General features: G+C 41.5%; 2 protein-coding genes across 3 annotated transcripts in view; one reads left to right on the top strand and one right to left on the bottom strand.

The window, feature by feature from the left end:
* Positions 1–553: 553 nt before the first annotated feature.
* On the bottom strand, positions 554–4,854 carry LOC129042012 (uncharacterized). The gene is made up of 3 exons (XM_063668484.1): positions 4,849–4,854; positions 3,838–4,777; positions 554–3,018 (listed from the first exon to the last, which is right to left on the bottom strand). The coding sequence occupies exons 1-2, from the start codon at positions 4,852–4,854 to the stop codon at positions 4,097–4,099; spliced, it is 687 nt and encodes a 228-aa protein (XP_063524554.1). The 3' UTR covers positions 554–3,018; positions 3,838–4,096.
* ARFGEF1 (ADP ribosylation factor guanine nucleotide exchange factor 1) overlaps positions 4,498–17,248 on the top strand; it is a 143,948-nt gene continuing 131,197 nt past the window's right edge. For both annotated transcript variants that reach the window (XM_054497547.2, XM_054497546.2), the window contains exons 1-2: positions 4,498–4,630; positions 4,804–4,976. In XM_054497547.2, coding sequence (XP_054353522.2) covers positions 4,853–4,976 — 124 coding nt within the window. In that variant the 5' untranslated portion in view covers positions 4,498–4,630; positions 4,804–4,852. The remainder of the gene's footprint in view (positions 4,631–4,803; positions 4,977–17,248) is intronic.

Raw genomic sequence — 17,248 nt, 5'->3', positions numbered from 1 at the left:
AGCAGCTAGTACCCAGCAAACTAACAGATGGAAGGGGAAATGACGAGGGGGAATTAGGTGATAGGAAGGTGAGAGTGCAAACTGAGAGGCAAAATGGACTCAGGAAAGCAATTATGTATAAGAAAAATATATAGCTGGGCTTAGTGGTGGGTGCCTGTAATCCCAGGTACTCAGGAGACTGAGGCAGGAGAACTGCTTGAACTCGGGAGGCGGAGGTTGCACTGAGCCGAGATCGCTCCAGTGCACTCCAACCCGAGCAACAAAGTGAGACTCCATCTCAAAAAATAATAATAACAAAAAACAAAAAATAAAACAAAACAAAAAAAGGAAAAGTATATTTCAAAATTTAGAGGATAGATATTTTAGAAATTCAGAAATAGAATTTGGATGTTTTGAAAACTGCAAGGAGCCAAGTGCAAGTGAATACTGAGATTGGATTTATTTAAATAGCTGTATTAGCACCAAACAACATTAATAATAAAAAGTAAAAACATATATATATATACAGGGGAATGTACTCATAATTTCTTTTCTTTTTTTTTTTTTTTTTTTTAATTGAGATCGAGTCTCACTCTGTTGCTCTGGCTGGAGTGCAGCAGCATGATCTTGGCTCACTGCAATCTCCGCCTCCTGGGTTCAAGCAATTCTCCTATCTCAGCCTCCTGAGTAGCTGGGATTACAGGCACCTGCCACCACGCCCACCTAATTTTGTATTTTTAGTAGAAACAGGGTTTTACCATGTTGGCCAGGCTGGTCTTGAACTCCTGACCTCAGGTGATCCACCCACCTCAGCCTCCCCAAAGTGCTAGGTTTACAGGAATGAGCCACTGTGCCTGGCCTGTACTCATAATTTCATGTAAAAATCTCCTCTGCCAGTCCCTGTGTACCTGTCAATAAAAGATTGAAAATATCCAAGAGCATCAGCTTTATTCTAGAGTCTTACTCTATTTTTGCTACAGGTCTGAGTTAGTATCTTGAGTTTCAAGTGGATAGGAGTGTCCATCTTCTAAGACTACTCCCACCCTCCTCCACCCTGAAGCACCACCACTTTTTGGGTAAACCCAGCAAGGGAAGAGGATGAGTTGGCCTCTCAAAGAAGATGCAAATCATTCCTTCTGGGAGGGTTAGGTCATATCTCAGAGTTTATTCTTCTGAAACTGACAACTACACTCTTTACCCTCAAATATTCCATCTAGCCTATCTCTACAAATGGCATTTCCAATTGTTCACTGGTTCCCAGCAGAAACCTGGTATTCATTTGTGACCTCTTTCTCTCTCTAACCTGCACTCCAGTTAATTAAGTCCGGTTTATTCTGCCACCAAAGTATATCCCAAATCTGTCTACTTTGCTCCATCTCCATGCTACCACTGTCATTTCTGGGCTAACCTTTATGCAAATTAGAGAAAGAAGCCTCTTCTTTTGGGCAGATAGTGGGGCTGGATTTCAGCCACACTTGCTCCCTTGTGCCATGATCTCCACAACCTTGCCTGGTGGCCCTGGACCTGACCAAGCCATCCTGCACTGTTGTAATAAATTTCTTAAAATGTTTTGCCACATCCTCACTTGTCCCCCTCCAATCCATTCTCCATGTAACAGAGGGATTATTTAAAAATCACCAATTTGATCACTTTATCCCCCACTTTTAAAACCTTTCAATGAATTTCCATTGCTATTAGGATGAAATTGCAACCCCCTAACATGGCCTACGAGATTCTGAATGATCTGGTTCCTAGCTCCCTCTTCATCCTGACTGGCACCATTCCCCTTGATCCTTTCAGCCACACTGCCTTGTTTTGTTTCCTGAAACTTGCCAAGCTTCCCCTTACCCCAAGAGACTTTGCCTGGAAAGTTCTTCATGACTTAGTTTGGCTAATGTCTACTCTTCTTTCAGGTCTCAATTTAATTTACTTCCACCTTCCCTCACAGCACTCTATTCTTTAATCATACTTAACAGATTTGTAATTGTATATTCACTACTGACTTAATATCTTTTCCCTACTCTATACTGTAAGGTCCAAAAGGGCAGGTATCATGCTTGTCTTAGCCTGGTGCCTTTCATTTATCCAAGTTTCTATAAGTTTATAGCAAAGGCCTTCTCTATGCCAGCAATATAATAGATGATGGGCGCATAGAAGGGAATAGACAGAGATACCGAGGTCCCTGCACTTATGAGAGAAACATGCAACCAATCAACAAGCAAAGCAAGCAGACGAGATGTTTACGAATGCTGTGGCACTACCATATCATAGTTCACTGCAGCCTCGAACTCCTGAGCTCAAGCGATCCTTCCTCCTCAGTCTCCTGAGCAGCTGCAACTACAGGTGGATGCCACCGTGCCTGGCTAATTTTTCTTTATTTTTTGTAAAGACAGTGTCTTGCTGTGTTGCCCAGTTTCATCTGGAAATCCTGGCCTCAAGCCATTCTCCTGCCTTGGCCTCCCAAAGTGCTGGGACTACAGGTGCCAGCTTGTCTTGTTCATCAGTGAATCCCAAGTATGCTGTTACGATAAAGCTGACAGCTAAACATAACCGAAGAGTCTGCTTCGTTCATGTAAAGTCCAAAATAGTTATTCTAGATGGTTCTTCTCCAAGAGTTCCAATTCAGGAACTAAGACTCCTAACTTGTGTTTCTGTCATCTTCAGCATGTGACCATAGAAGGGAAAAGAGAGACTGGGTATGGTGGCTTATGCCTGTCATCTCAGCACTGGGAGGCTGAGGCAGGAGGATCGCTTGAGGCCAGGAGTTCACATGGTGAGATGCCATCTCTACCAAAAGAAAAAAAAAAAAAAAAAAGAAGGGAAACAGCATGAAAGATTGCTTGTGGGAGTTTCTTGTTGGTTTTTTAACAATAGGTTAAGGCTAGATGGCTATACCTAACTTCAAGGGAGGCTGGACAATGCAATTCTATACTAAGAAAGAAGAGTAAATGGGTTTGGTGATCAGCTAGTACCCTCAACAGTACCTGGCACAACACTCCATTATGAAGAAACAAAGATGAATTAGAAATGGATCAACACCTGTGAAAGAAGGGAAGAAAAAAATAAAAGAAATGGAACTTGTTCTAAAAAAGTTTATTAACGTACACACAGAAATCAGTATTATATCTAAGAGTATAATGAATCCTTCATTTCCAGGAATCTAGAGATAGTTTCTAAAATAAAATTAATGAATTTATAGATTTGTTTCTCAGGACAATAAAGTTTAAAAAAATTAATCTATTTTTCCACTTTAATTTGTCACCTTCAAGTTTTCCATTTTATTTCCTCTGGGTTTTAGCATTCCCAAATCTGGTCACTTCACTAAGTTCACAAAGTCACTTAAGTTTCTCCTTCCTTAGGTTTGGATGGTTACGTTAGGACAAGCCTGTAGTTAAGGCAATCTAATAGAACAGAACAGTGACAGATGCATAGTAAATATTAGGGAATCTGTGTGCGTGGAGCCACAGAAGCTTAGAACTTGGAGACGTGACCCTAGATCACCATATAAAATGTTTGCAAATATTTTTATGGTATTCTTTTTCTGCTCAGAAGGAAACTGTAGAAATTAAATACTGCAGAAATTTGAGTTCTACACTCAGACTAAAGCAAACACATGGTCACGTGTGTTAATCTGTTTGTACTTAAAGCTTTTCCATTCTAAACTGGTTTACATGTCCTGGACTAAATCTTAGTATTAAAGGCACAGAAACACAGAACTCTAAGGGACCTCATTCACAACCATTCACCTTAACTGAGTCAATTCAGAAGGGACCTGAAATCTAGAGTTGACCAATTTATCCGACAGAGAGAGAAAAAAGTGAAACATTTTTGAACCCTTATCAATAGGTTTTGGCTTACTTTTCCCAAAACAGAATCCTCCCTGAGGTAGTCGGAGAGCACAGTCCTGGATAGCAGTTCCGTGCGCTGGGGAAGGAAATTTTAGAGTCGAGTGATGCAGGCAGAGACCCAGTGCGGCTGAAAACGGGCGATGCGGGTGTTCCTGTGACCCCTGGAATGCAAAGGACTGAACCCCCATCAGAAAGTTAGAAAGCCGGTACAGAGTAGCCAGGAGTACTGTTCACTCGGCAGGAGCAGGGGTGCCGAGTGGGGGGAATCTCTAGTCCTGCAGCTCGGCCGCCACCAAGAGCTCCAAGTGCTGGGCGCGGTGCCACCACACGCCCGCCACGCCCCACGCCGCCTTGCAAGCGAACGCTGGAGGCCCCGCCGGGCCGCCGTAGCGCTGCGGCTCGGGCCGCTCCTCCTGCACCGCCCTCCGCCCCCAGCCTCCCGGCGCCGCGGCAGCTCTGGGCAGGCAGCGCCGCCGCCGCCGCCGCTGCTGCTTCCTCCTCTGCAGCCGTTCGGCCGCTGCGTGACGCGTCGTTTCCTCCCAACATGGCGACCGGGGCAGGTCGGCGGTGATGGAGGCCAGTTCGCGGCCGCGGCGGGTGCTAATCCCCACAGTAGCCAGGGTAGCCCTCCTCTCGCGGTGCCTGTGAGAGCCGCCGCCACCTCGTCCCTCAGTTCCCGGCAGACAGCCGCCCGGGCCGGGCTCCCTCACCGCCACCAGGGCCGGAGGGACGAGTGAGAGGGGCGGCCGGGACGCGACCCCCGGGCCGGGAGAAGCGGAGGCCCGACGGGCGCGGCCCTCGAGGTACGGCTTCTCGGGGGCGGCGAGGACCTCGACGCCCCTCGCCGACACCGCGGCTGGTCCCGCTCGCCCTCCCCTTCCTGATCCTGCCGCTGCCCTCCACGCCTCCACTCCCCCACCTCCACCCCCTCTCCTTTTTCTCTTCTCTTCCTTCCTCTCATCCTCCTCCCCTCCAGCCGCTGGGAGCCGCGGGTCGGACGAGCAGCCGCCTCCTTCTCTGCGTCCATGTATGAGGGGAAGAAAACGAAGAACATGTTCCTGACCCGGGCTCTGGAGAAGATATTGGCCGACAAGGAAGTGAAGAAGGCGCATCACTCCCAGCTGCGCAAAGCTTGCGAGGTGGCGTTAGGTGAGCGGGGAGGAGGCCCGGGGGTTGGGGTGCTTGTTGTGGGGCGGGGGACGGGGGCGCCCGCGGGGGGTGGGGTCGCCCGGGGCTTGCCCGAGGCCCGCGCCTCTGACCTCGGGGAGCCCTCGCGGAGCCTTCTGCTCCCTGTCTGGAGTTGACAGGAACTCGGCTGGATGTGGAGCAGAGGCGGGGTAGAGGAGGAAGGGCAGTGAGCTGGGCTCGGGAAACGCGGCAGGGCTTAGGATCGCGGGGCACCTGGGTTCGAGGGATCGACTTGAGAGTGAGAGAATTTTGTTGGTGGTCCGTGAGGTGCGGACTAGATACCACCCTTTGTGATGAAGCAGAAGATGAGCTATTGTTTATTAGCTTGGAAATTGAGGTGGGGCCGGTATGTCAAGATTGGGTGTGGGAAAGGTTCCGTATCATAATTAACAATAACTTTTTCGTTTGGCGAGGTACTTTGGGGAGATAGGCTGCTGAAGTTGTTTCCTTGTTGACAGTCTTGAGAAGGGGTTTGCAAGAGGTGCAGCCCGTTCTGACATCTCTCCGCCTCCGCCACAGGAAAAACATAGAGTAATATTGTATCTGACCGGGCTGACCTGGAAGAACAAGACCGGTGGTTAAGGGGTGAGGGTGGGGGTGGCGGCATGAAAGCAGGGAAGCAAAGAACCTTTAGATAAAATGGCTTTAGGTGACAAGGGAAGGGAGGGTTTGAAATGAGGAAAATGAAAAAGACAATGACACCCACCAGCCACATGTCTGGACAGTGGCAGCTGCTCTCAAGCTTGAATTGTGATTTATAGTTCAGATGGAAGAAATTTAGTGTAATGAAGCCCGTAGCAAGGAAAATCCAAACAATACCTCCTACCTATGAGGTTAGGGAGATGAGGAATTGTTAAAGGGGGAACATTGTTAGATCTATTGCATCCATCAAAGATGAAATCGTTTGAGAGACCAGAACATTTAACACAAAGATACATTCCTAATGCTTAACACTTTATAGCACTGGAAATACACTAGGTCAAATTGGCAAGAAAAGGAAGCTTGTTAAATGGGCTTTGGAAAAAAGCATTCTTGAAAGGGGAAAATTCCACAATAACTTAAAGTATGCTAGAGTTAAGGAGTCAAGACAACTTAAAATTAGCTTTTAATTATTAAATAGAAGACTACCATTTAATTTGCTGTAATACACTGTAGTTTTTTTTCCTAGATCGTTAAAATTGGTAATATGAAAAACGTCGAAGAAATTTCATCTTAAAAAATTTGAATGTGTAGTATAAGGGGCTTAAGTTTATTTTTTCACCTTACTCATCGACCAGAAGTTTGCATTTTGTTATTTTTGTAGCTAACAAAAGACTGTTCCCGGTGTATGAGAAGACAGTTGTCCAGTGGCAAAAACTGTATTTATATCGAGATCCTGAAAGGAATAATTATTAAATTGGAGTGAAACTGGGGAGAAAGTGATTTTAGGATTTTTAAAAGAATTGTTACACGTAGGTTTATAAATTACTTGAAGGTTGAAGAACTTCAGAGAGATTCAAATTAAAGTTTTAAATTTTTGTTTGTTTTTTGAGACAGGGGCTTGCTCTGTCACCCAGACTGAAGCGCAGTGGCACAATCAGTGCTCACTGCCGCCTCAAACTCCCAGGATCAGGCATTCCTCCCAAGTAATTGGGACTTCAGGCACACCACCACACCTGGCTAATTTTTTTTTTTTTTTTTTTTTTTTTTTTTGGTGGAGATGGCGGTCTCTCTGTATTGCCCAGGCTGGTCTCCAAATCTGGGCTCAAGAGAGCCTCCCACCTTGGCCTCCCAAAGTGCTGGGTTTATAGGTGTGAGCTACCTCTCCTGGCCTTAATTTTTTATAATTCAGATTTTTCATGTTACAACATTTTTAATACATTAAATTGTTAAGTATCAAAGTGAAGAAATGAAGTGTGTTGTGTGTATGTATATGTTTTCCTTTTCCAAAATGGTAACATAAGCAAGCATATTTTAATGGAGAGCCTACTGGAATGAGAGTCTGAGATCCTAGGTTTAAATCCCAGTTCTGTTACGTTGTAGTATTAGGCAAGTCCCTGGGCCTTAAGTTCTCTGTAAAATTAGGGTATTGAACTTAATGATTGTATGGTCACATCTCCTCTAATGTGCCATGAATGTGATTGCACTGTCCTGTTAACTCGTGCATTGGGTATTCCCTACCGCTCATGAGCATCATCTTTAGAGGGCCTATAGCGCTCTAAATGGTCCTTGCCATTTCTGGAGGTCGGGATTACTTGATATGTGTGCCAACTGTACCAGGGTTGTCTATTCCAGATTTTGCCAGTTTTTACTTTTTTGTCCCTTCTGTATACTCAGTAGAAGCTTGTTACGAGGAATGTGACTATCCAGGGAAGGGCTAGGCACCACAGTACTTTATTTACTTGAGATGTATGAGGCATTTTTTCCCACATTTCGTAAAGTTACATTTAGCCTCCGACAAAGCAAAATCTCAGTAATCTCATGGTAGCTAATCCCTGGTGAACTTTGTTTCTTCCCTTGCAGTCTATCTACATCATCACCCAAACATAAATTGATAAGCATAACTCAATTTGTCTTTGCAGAAAGTATGTTTTGCAGGAAGATGGTTTTCCCACAAATGTATTGTCCTTGAAAACCATTAGAGACTTATCTTCTCCACTTCACTATTGAGACCTGGGCCAGGCCCGCTCTGGTCTGTTGGTAATCTGTGTGGCCATCAAGCAGGATGGGAAAGCAAACTGAAAAGGCCTGATTCAGTCCTCTCGGGTCTATAGATTGTGAGTTGGGTGGTGTTGGATGGTGGAGATACAGAGATCATTTTGTGGGTGGTGTTATAACCCTTCTAAATACCCACCTGTCTGTCTTCATTCTTTCCCCAAATATTTATTGAGCATACAGCTGAAGGGAGATGGACAGTTAACAGGAAAATACATAGTATGTCAGACTTTTAATCCTTTTTTGTTTGAAAATCATTGTATTGGCATGTGAGTAGATTTCTGAGTATTGCCATTCAAAATTAATTCAGCTACCTTTTAACATATGGCCAATTATAGATGGATTTTCTGTAAACTATACTCATGAAATTACAGCTTATTGTGTATTCTTAACACTTTTTTTTTTTTTTTTCCAAAAAGTATAACTTATGAAACAGCATCTAGATTAGGGGAAATTTTACTTCATTAAAACAATCCATTCTCAAAGACTTCTCAAGGAACTTTTATTTTCACAGAAAGAAAAAGAAACCTTTAAAGGGATGCAGAGTTAATGTAAAACGTTTTTCAAATTTTCTTATGTCAGACTTCATTTTGAAGTAAAGAATGGTTAAAAGAGAAAGAATCCCCCTCCCTCCCCGCGCCCCCCCCCCCCCCCCTTACACTGTTACAACTGATATGAAGCCCACAGGCCCAGGAACAGCTCCAGGTTGCCCTCTTTTGGTACCTGCCCTACTACAGCTCTCTGCAGAGAGAGCGAGTCTAGGCTGCCCTAGCTTAGCCTGATCCATTCCTGCTCTCGAGAATCCTGACTTAAAAATAGTCTGGCCATCTGCTGGCAGATGAGACAACAGCTGAGCTATTTTTAGTTTCAAAGAATTTAGGATTGTTGTGGGATTGGGCTTGAAGGTAGCATTGTTTATTTGCTAGGGAGGGTGCAGTTGGGACTTATTCCAGTAAGGCCTCTAAGTTTCAGGAGTTTCTTTTATGTTAGGGTTGTGACTAGTTCAGCTTATGCTTTCTGACATCGAATGAAGAGTATCTGTGAAGATACTCTGCAAATGTTAGGATGAAAGAGTTCAAGGTTGGAAACTGGCACTGATACAAAATAAGAGTGAAAAAGGTGAAGAGCTGACCAGAAGAAGGTTTTAAAGGGAAGGGAGGCATATACTGGCAGTGATAAGGGTGGGTCCCCAGGAGGTATATGGGAAAATAATGGAGACAAAATTGTTAGGGAAGTAATTTTTGCATCAGACAGGGCATGAATTTATATTGTTCATCATATTATAAAGTGATCCTACTGACTTAGTTTTCTTATATAAGAGTCTATTACCTATAATTATAGTTTCATCCAGAAATACAATATTGAGACTCAAACTTTTCAGAACTTGCTTCCTTCTGCCCATTTAATCGCACCGTTATTTTTGTTGGTGGTGTTATAAGAAAGATATGTCAGTGGAGGGGAAATTACTTGAATGCTTTGGGCCCTGGTTTTATGCTACTTTTGGTAACTATTAATTTTCATCACTCTTCACCACTTATGAAAAAATGATTTGTCCCCAAACAATATCCTGCCATCAGTGAACACCTTAATTATAATTTAAATCCATTAACAAATCTCCGTTTAAGCCTTCTTTGATATCTAAAGTAAAAGGTATTTTCAGTAAGCCTGGCTACCTGAATTTTTGAGATGGGTAGAAGAAAAGAGTATAATTAATGACATAACCGAAAGATTGATCCTATTTGCATTTGTTCTTTTCTTTCACATTTCAGATTTGTTTTTAGGACACTTGCTCTAGAATAGTGTTGACTAAAATAAATGTTGTAGAGTACAAGTTCTTAGAGAAGCTCTTTGAAGAAAATAAGCTTGGGTTGAAAAAATAAGTTTGGATTACAGTGTATAATCTGTTTCCGTTTGGGAAATTTATAATGCACATGAACATAGTTAAGATTCTGAAAAGTCCTCCAAGAAAGACACCTGCTCAATTTTGTTTAATGAAGTTTTTCCTGAATTTATGTGATCCTTTTTCATTGTCTGCTAACTCAGTTAACTCCCCTAGGATATGTTGTTCCTTGGAACTTACTTTGGGACACTGGGGAAAGAAAGGCAAGTACAATAACCCTAACTACTGGTGAGACCATCTTCTAGAAGATGTTTGGGGAAACCAGTGCACAAACCTGTTTGTCTAAACACAGGTTTGGGGAAAGCAGTAGATGTGTTGATAGTGTGGGAAGGAGAAGAAAGTCTGAAATAAGGAGCAGTAGAAATATCGAGATCAGAGGACTGTTTGCTGATTAGCTTTCTTTCCCACCCCATCTAGGGACAGGTAACTTATTTGTGTCTTCTGGTAAGGTTTAACTTAGAGAGAAAATTGTGAGTGGGAAATAATTTGGGGAAATATTTGTCATAATATTCCTCACATAATGGAGGAAGGAGGATATTTGAACAGGAAAAATACATGAGTAAGTTATTGTTGTCATTCCAAACTAGGTATATATTTCAGTCAGATAGTTGTTGAACTCCTCATATGTTCCAGATACTACTTCATTGCTGGGTATATAGCAGTAAACCAAACATGCTTTCATAGAACACACATTCTAGTGGGGTGAGGGTGATAGTAACAACCTTATATCATCAGAAGAAAGAGTTCAGAAGGTTAAAGGGAAAAGGGTGGGAGTGCTGATTTAGTTAGAGTTGTCAGGAAAGTCCTATCTGTGAGATGACATTTGAGCAAAGAAGTGACATAAGTGAGGGATTTAGTCTTTCAGATACTTGGATGAAATAGAGACAGGAAATAGGAAGATGGATGTGTGCTTGGTGTGTTTCAGGATGCAAGCAGGCTTGTGTGGCTGGGAGAGAGACAGAGGGAAAGATAGGAGGGGGAGGGCAGATTTGGGATTTTAGTGACAGCATGTTTATATTTTTAAAGGCTCACTGTGGCCAGAGACCATGGGGACTTAGGCTGAGTTGGTGGTGGTGGAAAGGGTGATAATTGTGCGCATTTGGAATATATTTTGGAATCCACAGGATTTGCTGATGGGTTGGTTAACAGAGGGGACGGCATCCAGTCTTGTAGCCAGAGCTTCAGGGTAGAGGAAGATGGCATTCACCTCAATGGGGGACACTAGGATAGAAAAAGCCTTTGGGAAATAGATTTTTATATAGTAAAATATTTTCATCCTGCCTTTTATACGTATTTTAGAAAGTTTTAATGATAGAATTTTCTGATAATGTAATAGGATATTTTCTACTGAGAATAACACAAAATAATTTCAATTTGTTTTGTCTGTGTGTTTTTTTTTTTTTTTTTTGAGACAGTGTCACGCTTTGTCACCCAGGCTGGAGTGCAGTGGCGCTATCCTGGCTCACTACAAGCTCCGCCTCCCGAGTTCATGCCATTCTCCTGCCTCAGCCTCTTGAGTAGCTAATTTCGTGTAGCGCTACCACGCCCGGCTGATTTTTTTTGTATTTTTATTAGAGATGGGGTTTCACCGTGTTAGCCAGGATGGTCTCAATCTCCTGACCTCGTGATCCGCCCGCCTCGGCCTCCCAAGGTGCTGGGATTACAGGCGTGAGCCACTGCGCCCAGCCTGCCTTGTCAGGTTTTTTGCAGGGAGGTTTTTTACCAAAGAAATGAGCCTTTCACTTGTCTGGTTCTTTTCCTGGAATAGGAACTTTGTGGATGTAATTAGTGAAAGATCTCGAGGTGAAATTGAGATCCTCAACTTAGAGCCTTTAGGTGGGCCCTAAATCCAGTGAATGGTGTCCTTGTAAGGAAGAGGAAGGGACACAGTCACATACAAAGGAAAAAGTCCATGTGAAAATGGAGACAAGAGATCAGTCACTGCTGCCACAAGCTATGGAATGCCAGAAGCCACCAGAAGTAGGAAGAGGCAAGGAGGGATTCTTCCCTTTGGAGGTAGCATAGCTCTGCTGTGACCTTGATTTTAGATTGTGGGCCACCAGAACTATGAGAGGAAATTTCTGTTGTTTTAAGCCACTAAATTTATGGTAATTTGTTAAGGCAGCCTTAGGAAATGAATGCAAGTTCCCTTCTATCCCAACTTTTCAAACCCATTTTGATTTCTTTATTCAAGTTTCCACTTACAGAGTCTAGTATACATATGTTTACACAATCAGATCCTGTCTTTGGCTCATCTCTGATTGTTTCATGAATCTAGAAAGCAGTTATTCTGAGGCTTTAGTGTGTTACAAGTAGAGGCTCTTGAAAAGCTTCTTAAAAGGTCTGGGCTCAAGTATTTAAGAGTATTCAAAAAGTTTTGTGTTCTGCTTTTGATATTTTGTTTTGCTTAAACTTAGACTTGATATAACTAAATTTGTTTATATAACCTATGTTATCTTTTCATTCAGAAAAGTCTTTGAAAATCTTTAAAATGGCTGGGCGCGGTGGCTCCCGCCTGTAATCCTAGCACTTTGGGAGGCTGAGGCGGGTGGATCATGAGGTCAGGCGTTCAAGACCAGCCTGGCCAGCATAGTGAAACTCCGTCTCTACTAAAAATACAAAAAGTTAGCCGGACGTGGTGGCAGTGGGCGCCTGTAATCCCAGCTACTTAGGAGGCTGAGGCAGGAGACTCGCTTGAACCTGCAAGGCGGGGTTGCAGTGAGCCAGGATTGTGCCACTGTACTCCAGCTGGGGCGGCAGTGCGAGACTCCATCTCAAAAAAAAAAAAAAAAAGAAAATCTTTAAAATATTTCATAATACCACTGGCAGTGTCTTTAGGAAACTCCATGTGAGGCTATTAATTTTTCTTAACAAAAATGTGTATGTTGAGACTTCATTTAATCAGCTGTTTAACAATCCTCATCTGTCAGAACTTTGCTAAGAAATGAAATAATAAAAATATAAGCAGTCAAAGTACATATCTTGAAGGTCAAGCACTTTATATAGAAGAGAATCTCTATGGCTTTTACTCAGTCTGTATATTTTTATAATTCCAGTAAGTTTGGTAATTTGATATTTTTTATAAACGAATTCTTCAAATCATTTTCAAAAGTGTAACTACAACAATAAAATTTACTGTGATACAGGGCCCGGCGTGGTGGCTGGCGCCTGTGATCCCAGCACTTTGGGAGGCCGAGGCGGGCAAATCATGAGGTCAGGAGATCAAGACCATCCTGGCTAACACAGTGAAACCCCGTCTCTACTAAAAATACAAAAAATTAGCCAGTCGTGGTGGCAGGCGCCTGTAGTCCCAGCTACTCGGGAGGCTGAGGCAGGAGAATGGTGTGAACCCAGGAGGTGGAGCTTGCAGTGAGCCAAGATTGCGCCACTGCACTCCAGCCTGGGCAACAGAGTGAGACTCCGTTTCAAAAAATAAAAAAATAAAAAAATTTACCGTGATACTCTTAGCTGAAGATAAATAACCACTGTTAACTTTTTGAAAAACAACTTTCTGATAAATAATTTACATACTATAGTATTTACTTTTTTTGAGTGTAATGATTTTTGGTAAATTTACTGAAATACGCAGTCATCAGCATAAATCCAGTTTTAGAACATTTCTGTTCTCTCAATAAGATCTATAGTGCCCTTGTTGTCATCCCTAGCTTCTGGCTTTCACTAATCTATTTTCTGTCTTTAGAGTTGCCTTTTCTGGACATTTCATGAAATGCAGTTATACACAGGTGGTCGTTAGTGTCTGGTTTCTTTCAGTATGTTTTTGAGGTTCATTCATGAAGTTTGTATCCACACTTCCTTTCCTTTTATTGATGAATAGCATTCCATTGTTTAGATATCCTGTATTTTGTTTATCCATTTACCAATTGATGGATATTTGGGTTGAATGAATAATACTGCCATGAATATTTGTGTGTAAGTCTTTGTGTGGACGTAAACTTTTATTTCTCCTAGGTAGACAAATTGGGAAGGGAATTGGTGGGCCACTTGATAAATTTATGTTTAACTTTTTAAGAAACTGCTACATTCTTTTCCAGCTTACATACCCACTAGCAGTGTATGAGGCTTCCCGTTTCTTCAAATTCTCACCAATGTTTGTTACTGCCCTTTTATTTTTAGCCATCCTAGTTGTTATGATGAAGTGTTACTTCATTGAAACACTGTTAACTTTTTGAAGTACAGATTAAATATCCTTTATCAGAAATGCTTGGGATCAGAAATGTTTTCAATTTTGGTTTTTTTTTTTTTGGATTCTGGAATATTTGCATATGCATAATGAAATATCTTGGGGATGAGATTGAAGTCTAAACACAAAATTCACTTATGTTTCACATACACCTTATACACATAATCCAAAGGTAATTTTATGCACTATTCTTTTTTTTTTTTTTTTTTTAATTGAGACGGAGTTTAGCTGTTGTTGCTCAGGCTGGACTGTAGTGGTGCGATCTCAGCTCACTGTAACTTCCGCTTTCCAGGTTCAAGTGATTCTCCTGCCTCAGCCTCCCAAGTAGCTGGGATTACAGGCATGTGCCACCACGCTCAGCTAATTTTGTATTTTTAGTAGAGACGGGGTTTTGCCATGTTGGCCAGGCTGGTTTCAAACTCCGACCTCAGGTGATCTGCCGACCTTGGCCTCCCAAAGTTCTGGGATTACAGGCATGAGCCACCGCACCTGGTCTTATGCACTGTTGTTAATTTTGTACATGAAACAAAATTTTGACTGTTTTGACTGTGACCCATCACATGAGATGAGATTCGGAATTTTTCACTTCTGGCTTCATGTCAGTTCTCAAAAAGTTTCAGATTTTGGAACATTTCAGTTCAGGAATGCTCAACCTGTATTTTTCCCAAACTTCATTCTACACACACATACACGGGAGCATGGACATGGACAAGCATATTCTTCAAAAAATTGAGCAGCCAGACATGGCGGCTCACACCTGAAATCCCAGCACTTAAAGAGGCCAAGACAGGGAGATCACTTGATCCCAGGAGTTCAATACCAACCTGGGTAACATGGCTAAACCCTGTCTACAAAAAATACTAAAAAAAAAAAAATTACTGAGTGTGGTGGTATGCACAAGCTACTTGGGAGGATGAGGTGGCCCAGGAGGTTGAGGCTACAGTGAGCTGTGATCACACCACTGGACTCCAGCCTGGGTGACAGAGTGGAAAAAAAAAAAAAAAAAAGGCCAGGCGTGGTGGCTCATGCTTGTAATCTCAGCACTTTGGGAGGCCAAGGTAGGCGGATCACGAGGTCAAGAGATGGAGACTATCCTGGCCAACATGGTGAAACACTGTCTCTACCAAAAATACAAAAATTAGCTGGCCGTGGTGGTGCGCGCCTGTAGTCCAGCTGCTCAGGCGGCTGAGGCAGGAGAATCGCTTGATCCCGGGAGGTGGAGGTTGCAGTAAGCTGAGATCGTGCCACTGCACTCCAGCCTGGCAACAGAGTGAGACTCTTGTCAAAAAAAAAAAAAAAAGCTATTTAATTTTTAAGGCAATAATAGGAAAAAGAATAGCTAACATTTATTGAGTGTTTACTGTATGCCAGGTTCTGTGCCAATTAAATACTTCATTGACTTTATCTCAGTTAGTCCTCAGAACAACCCTATATGCTTAGGTTCTGTTACTACCGGCATTTTGCAAATGAAGAAAATGAGTTTGTGTTTGGCAGAGTTCGAATATGACCTTAGAGCCCACATAGTCATCTTGGGAGTTGTGTCGCACTCTTGCTTTTTGGCCTAATGTGGCAGTCCTGTCCTGCACCTTTAATTACAGTACTACATGTTTGTAAGTAACAATACAAAAAGGAAAAGAAGGGCGACTGTAAAAAGAAAGGCACTGTCAAAAAGAGAAAAAGGGCCATACACTGAACAGACGTAGAAATAACAGCAATACAGGAAAATATTGCTGTGTACATTTCAGTGAATCTCCAGGGTAAATGTTCATGTGTTCATCATGGGATCCCCAAATCTGTCGTGTACAATATAATTTTAATTCTCTTTTCTGCTTAAGAAGTCAGGCAAATTCGTGTGTATGTATCTTCTAAGATTTAATTTTAAAGTAAAGTGTCAGTAATTTAAGCCATTTGGAAATATAATGTGCCCTGTAACACCTCCCAGGGATTTGGGATGGGCTAGCTTTTATTGTGCTTCTATGCCTAACCCTTTAAAACTACTCTCATTTGCTTTTTATATTAATATTTTGTAACATTTCAAATCATTTTAAGAATTGATATAAGAACAAAATCTTATTAAAATGTTACGTTATGTGAAATTACCAATAAGACTTTATCTAAAAATAACTAGTTGTAAATCTCAGTGACTTCATATGTAAGTATATAAAAGTACTTATTGTGTAATTGTCATGATTTTCTGTTCTCTCATCAATATTTCATGTGCATTTTCTATATATCTATGTTGTCTTCCTACCTAGCGTTTTAACAGCGTGTCATTTGTTTAAATATTTTTGAGTTTGGGGACATATTATATTTAAGTTTTGCTGCACAGATTTTTTTTTTAATTAATCCCTTGCAGAATTTGTTTAGTGTTTGTTATATATGCAGAACTGTTTAAAATAAACTCTTAAGATTTTGATTGTTGGGTTAGAATGTGGTAATTCATGACTGTTCCTTAAGGCAAGGTTGCCATACATAGTATGCCTGTGCTAGGTGCAAATAAACAGAGCACTGAGGAGGACAAGACAGAGAATTTGCTGTCTTTAGATTTATTGGTTTTGATCAGTGTTTTATCACTTCATCTTTCCTTTGCATTTTTTTTTTCTGTTCTAAGAGTGAAAAAAACAAAGACATAAAAATTCCTCTTTATAGTTAGGATATCTGTACTTTCATTTTCTATGAATTTGATATTTTTCATCCTTTTTTTCTTGAGGGTTGTTAGAGTATATCTTAGTCTGTTTAAGCTACTATAACAGAATACTGTAAACTGGGTGGCTTATGGACAACAGAAATTTATTTCTCACAGTTCTTTATTTCTCACTGGGAATTCAAAGATCAAGGTGCTGACAGATTCCATATCTGGTGATGGCTGGTTCCTTATAGACAGCACCTTCTAGTTGTGTTGTCATATGGTAGAAGAGTGAAATACACCTCTTTTATAAGGGTACTAATTCCATTCATGAGCGCTCCACCCTTATGACCTAGTCACCTCCTGAAGGCCCCACCTCTTAATTCCATCACGCTGGGAATCAAGTTTCAACATGTGATTTTTTGGGGGACACAAACATACAGACCATAGCAGGGTATGTAATAAGTATGTATTTTAAAAGTTCATTTTGTTTCTCTGAATTGATGGGTGTTTTAATAGCAGTTACTAAGTAATTTTAAAACATCACATCATATTCCATCAGTCATTTTCAATTTATATTAGTATAGTACTTAATGTGGTATTTGGTAAGATTGAATAGTCTTCGTTGTTTCTTAATTTTTCTTAAATAATATTACTTCTTTTTCCAAATAACTAAAGGATTTTCTTTTAAGTTTTCTAATGCTCATTCTTAACATCTTATTAACATGTTACTTAATCAGATTTTCTTGCCTTCTATTCTTATACATCAGATAAAAAGTCTTATAGTTGGGAAGAAGTTGATTATTTTGTTT

Source organism: Pongo pygmaeus, chromosome 7 (genome assembly GCF_028885625.2).
Source record: "Pongo pygmaeus isolate AG05252 chromosome 7, NHGRI_mPonPyg2-v2.0_pri, whole genome shotgun sequence".
Taxonomy (NCBI): Eukaryota; Metazoa; Chordata; class Mammalia; order Primates; family Hominidae; genus Pongo; species Pongo pygmaeus.
Note: the sequence above shows the minus strand (reverse complement) of the source record. Positions and strands in the feature narration are given on the sequence as shown.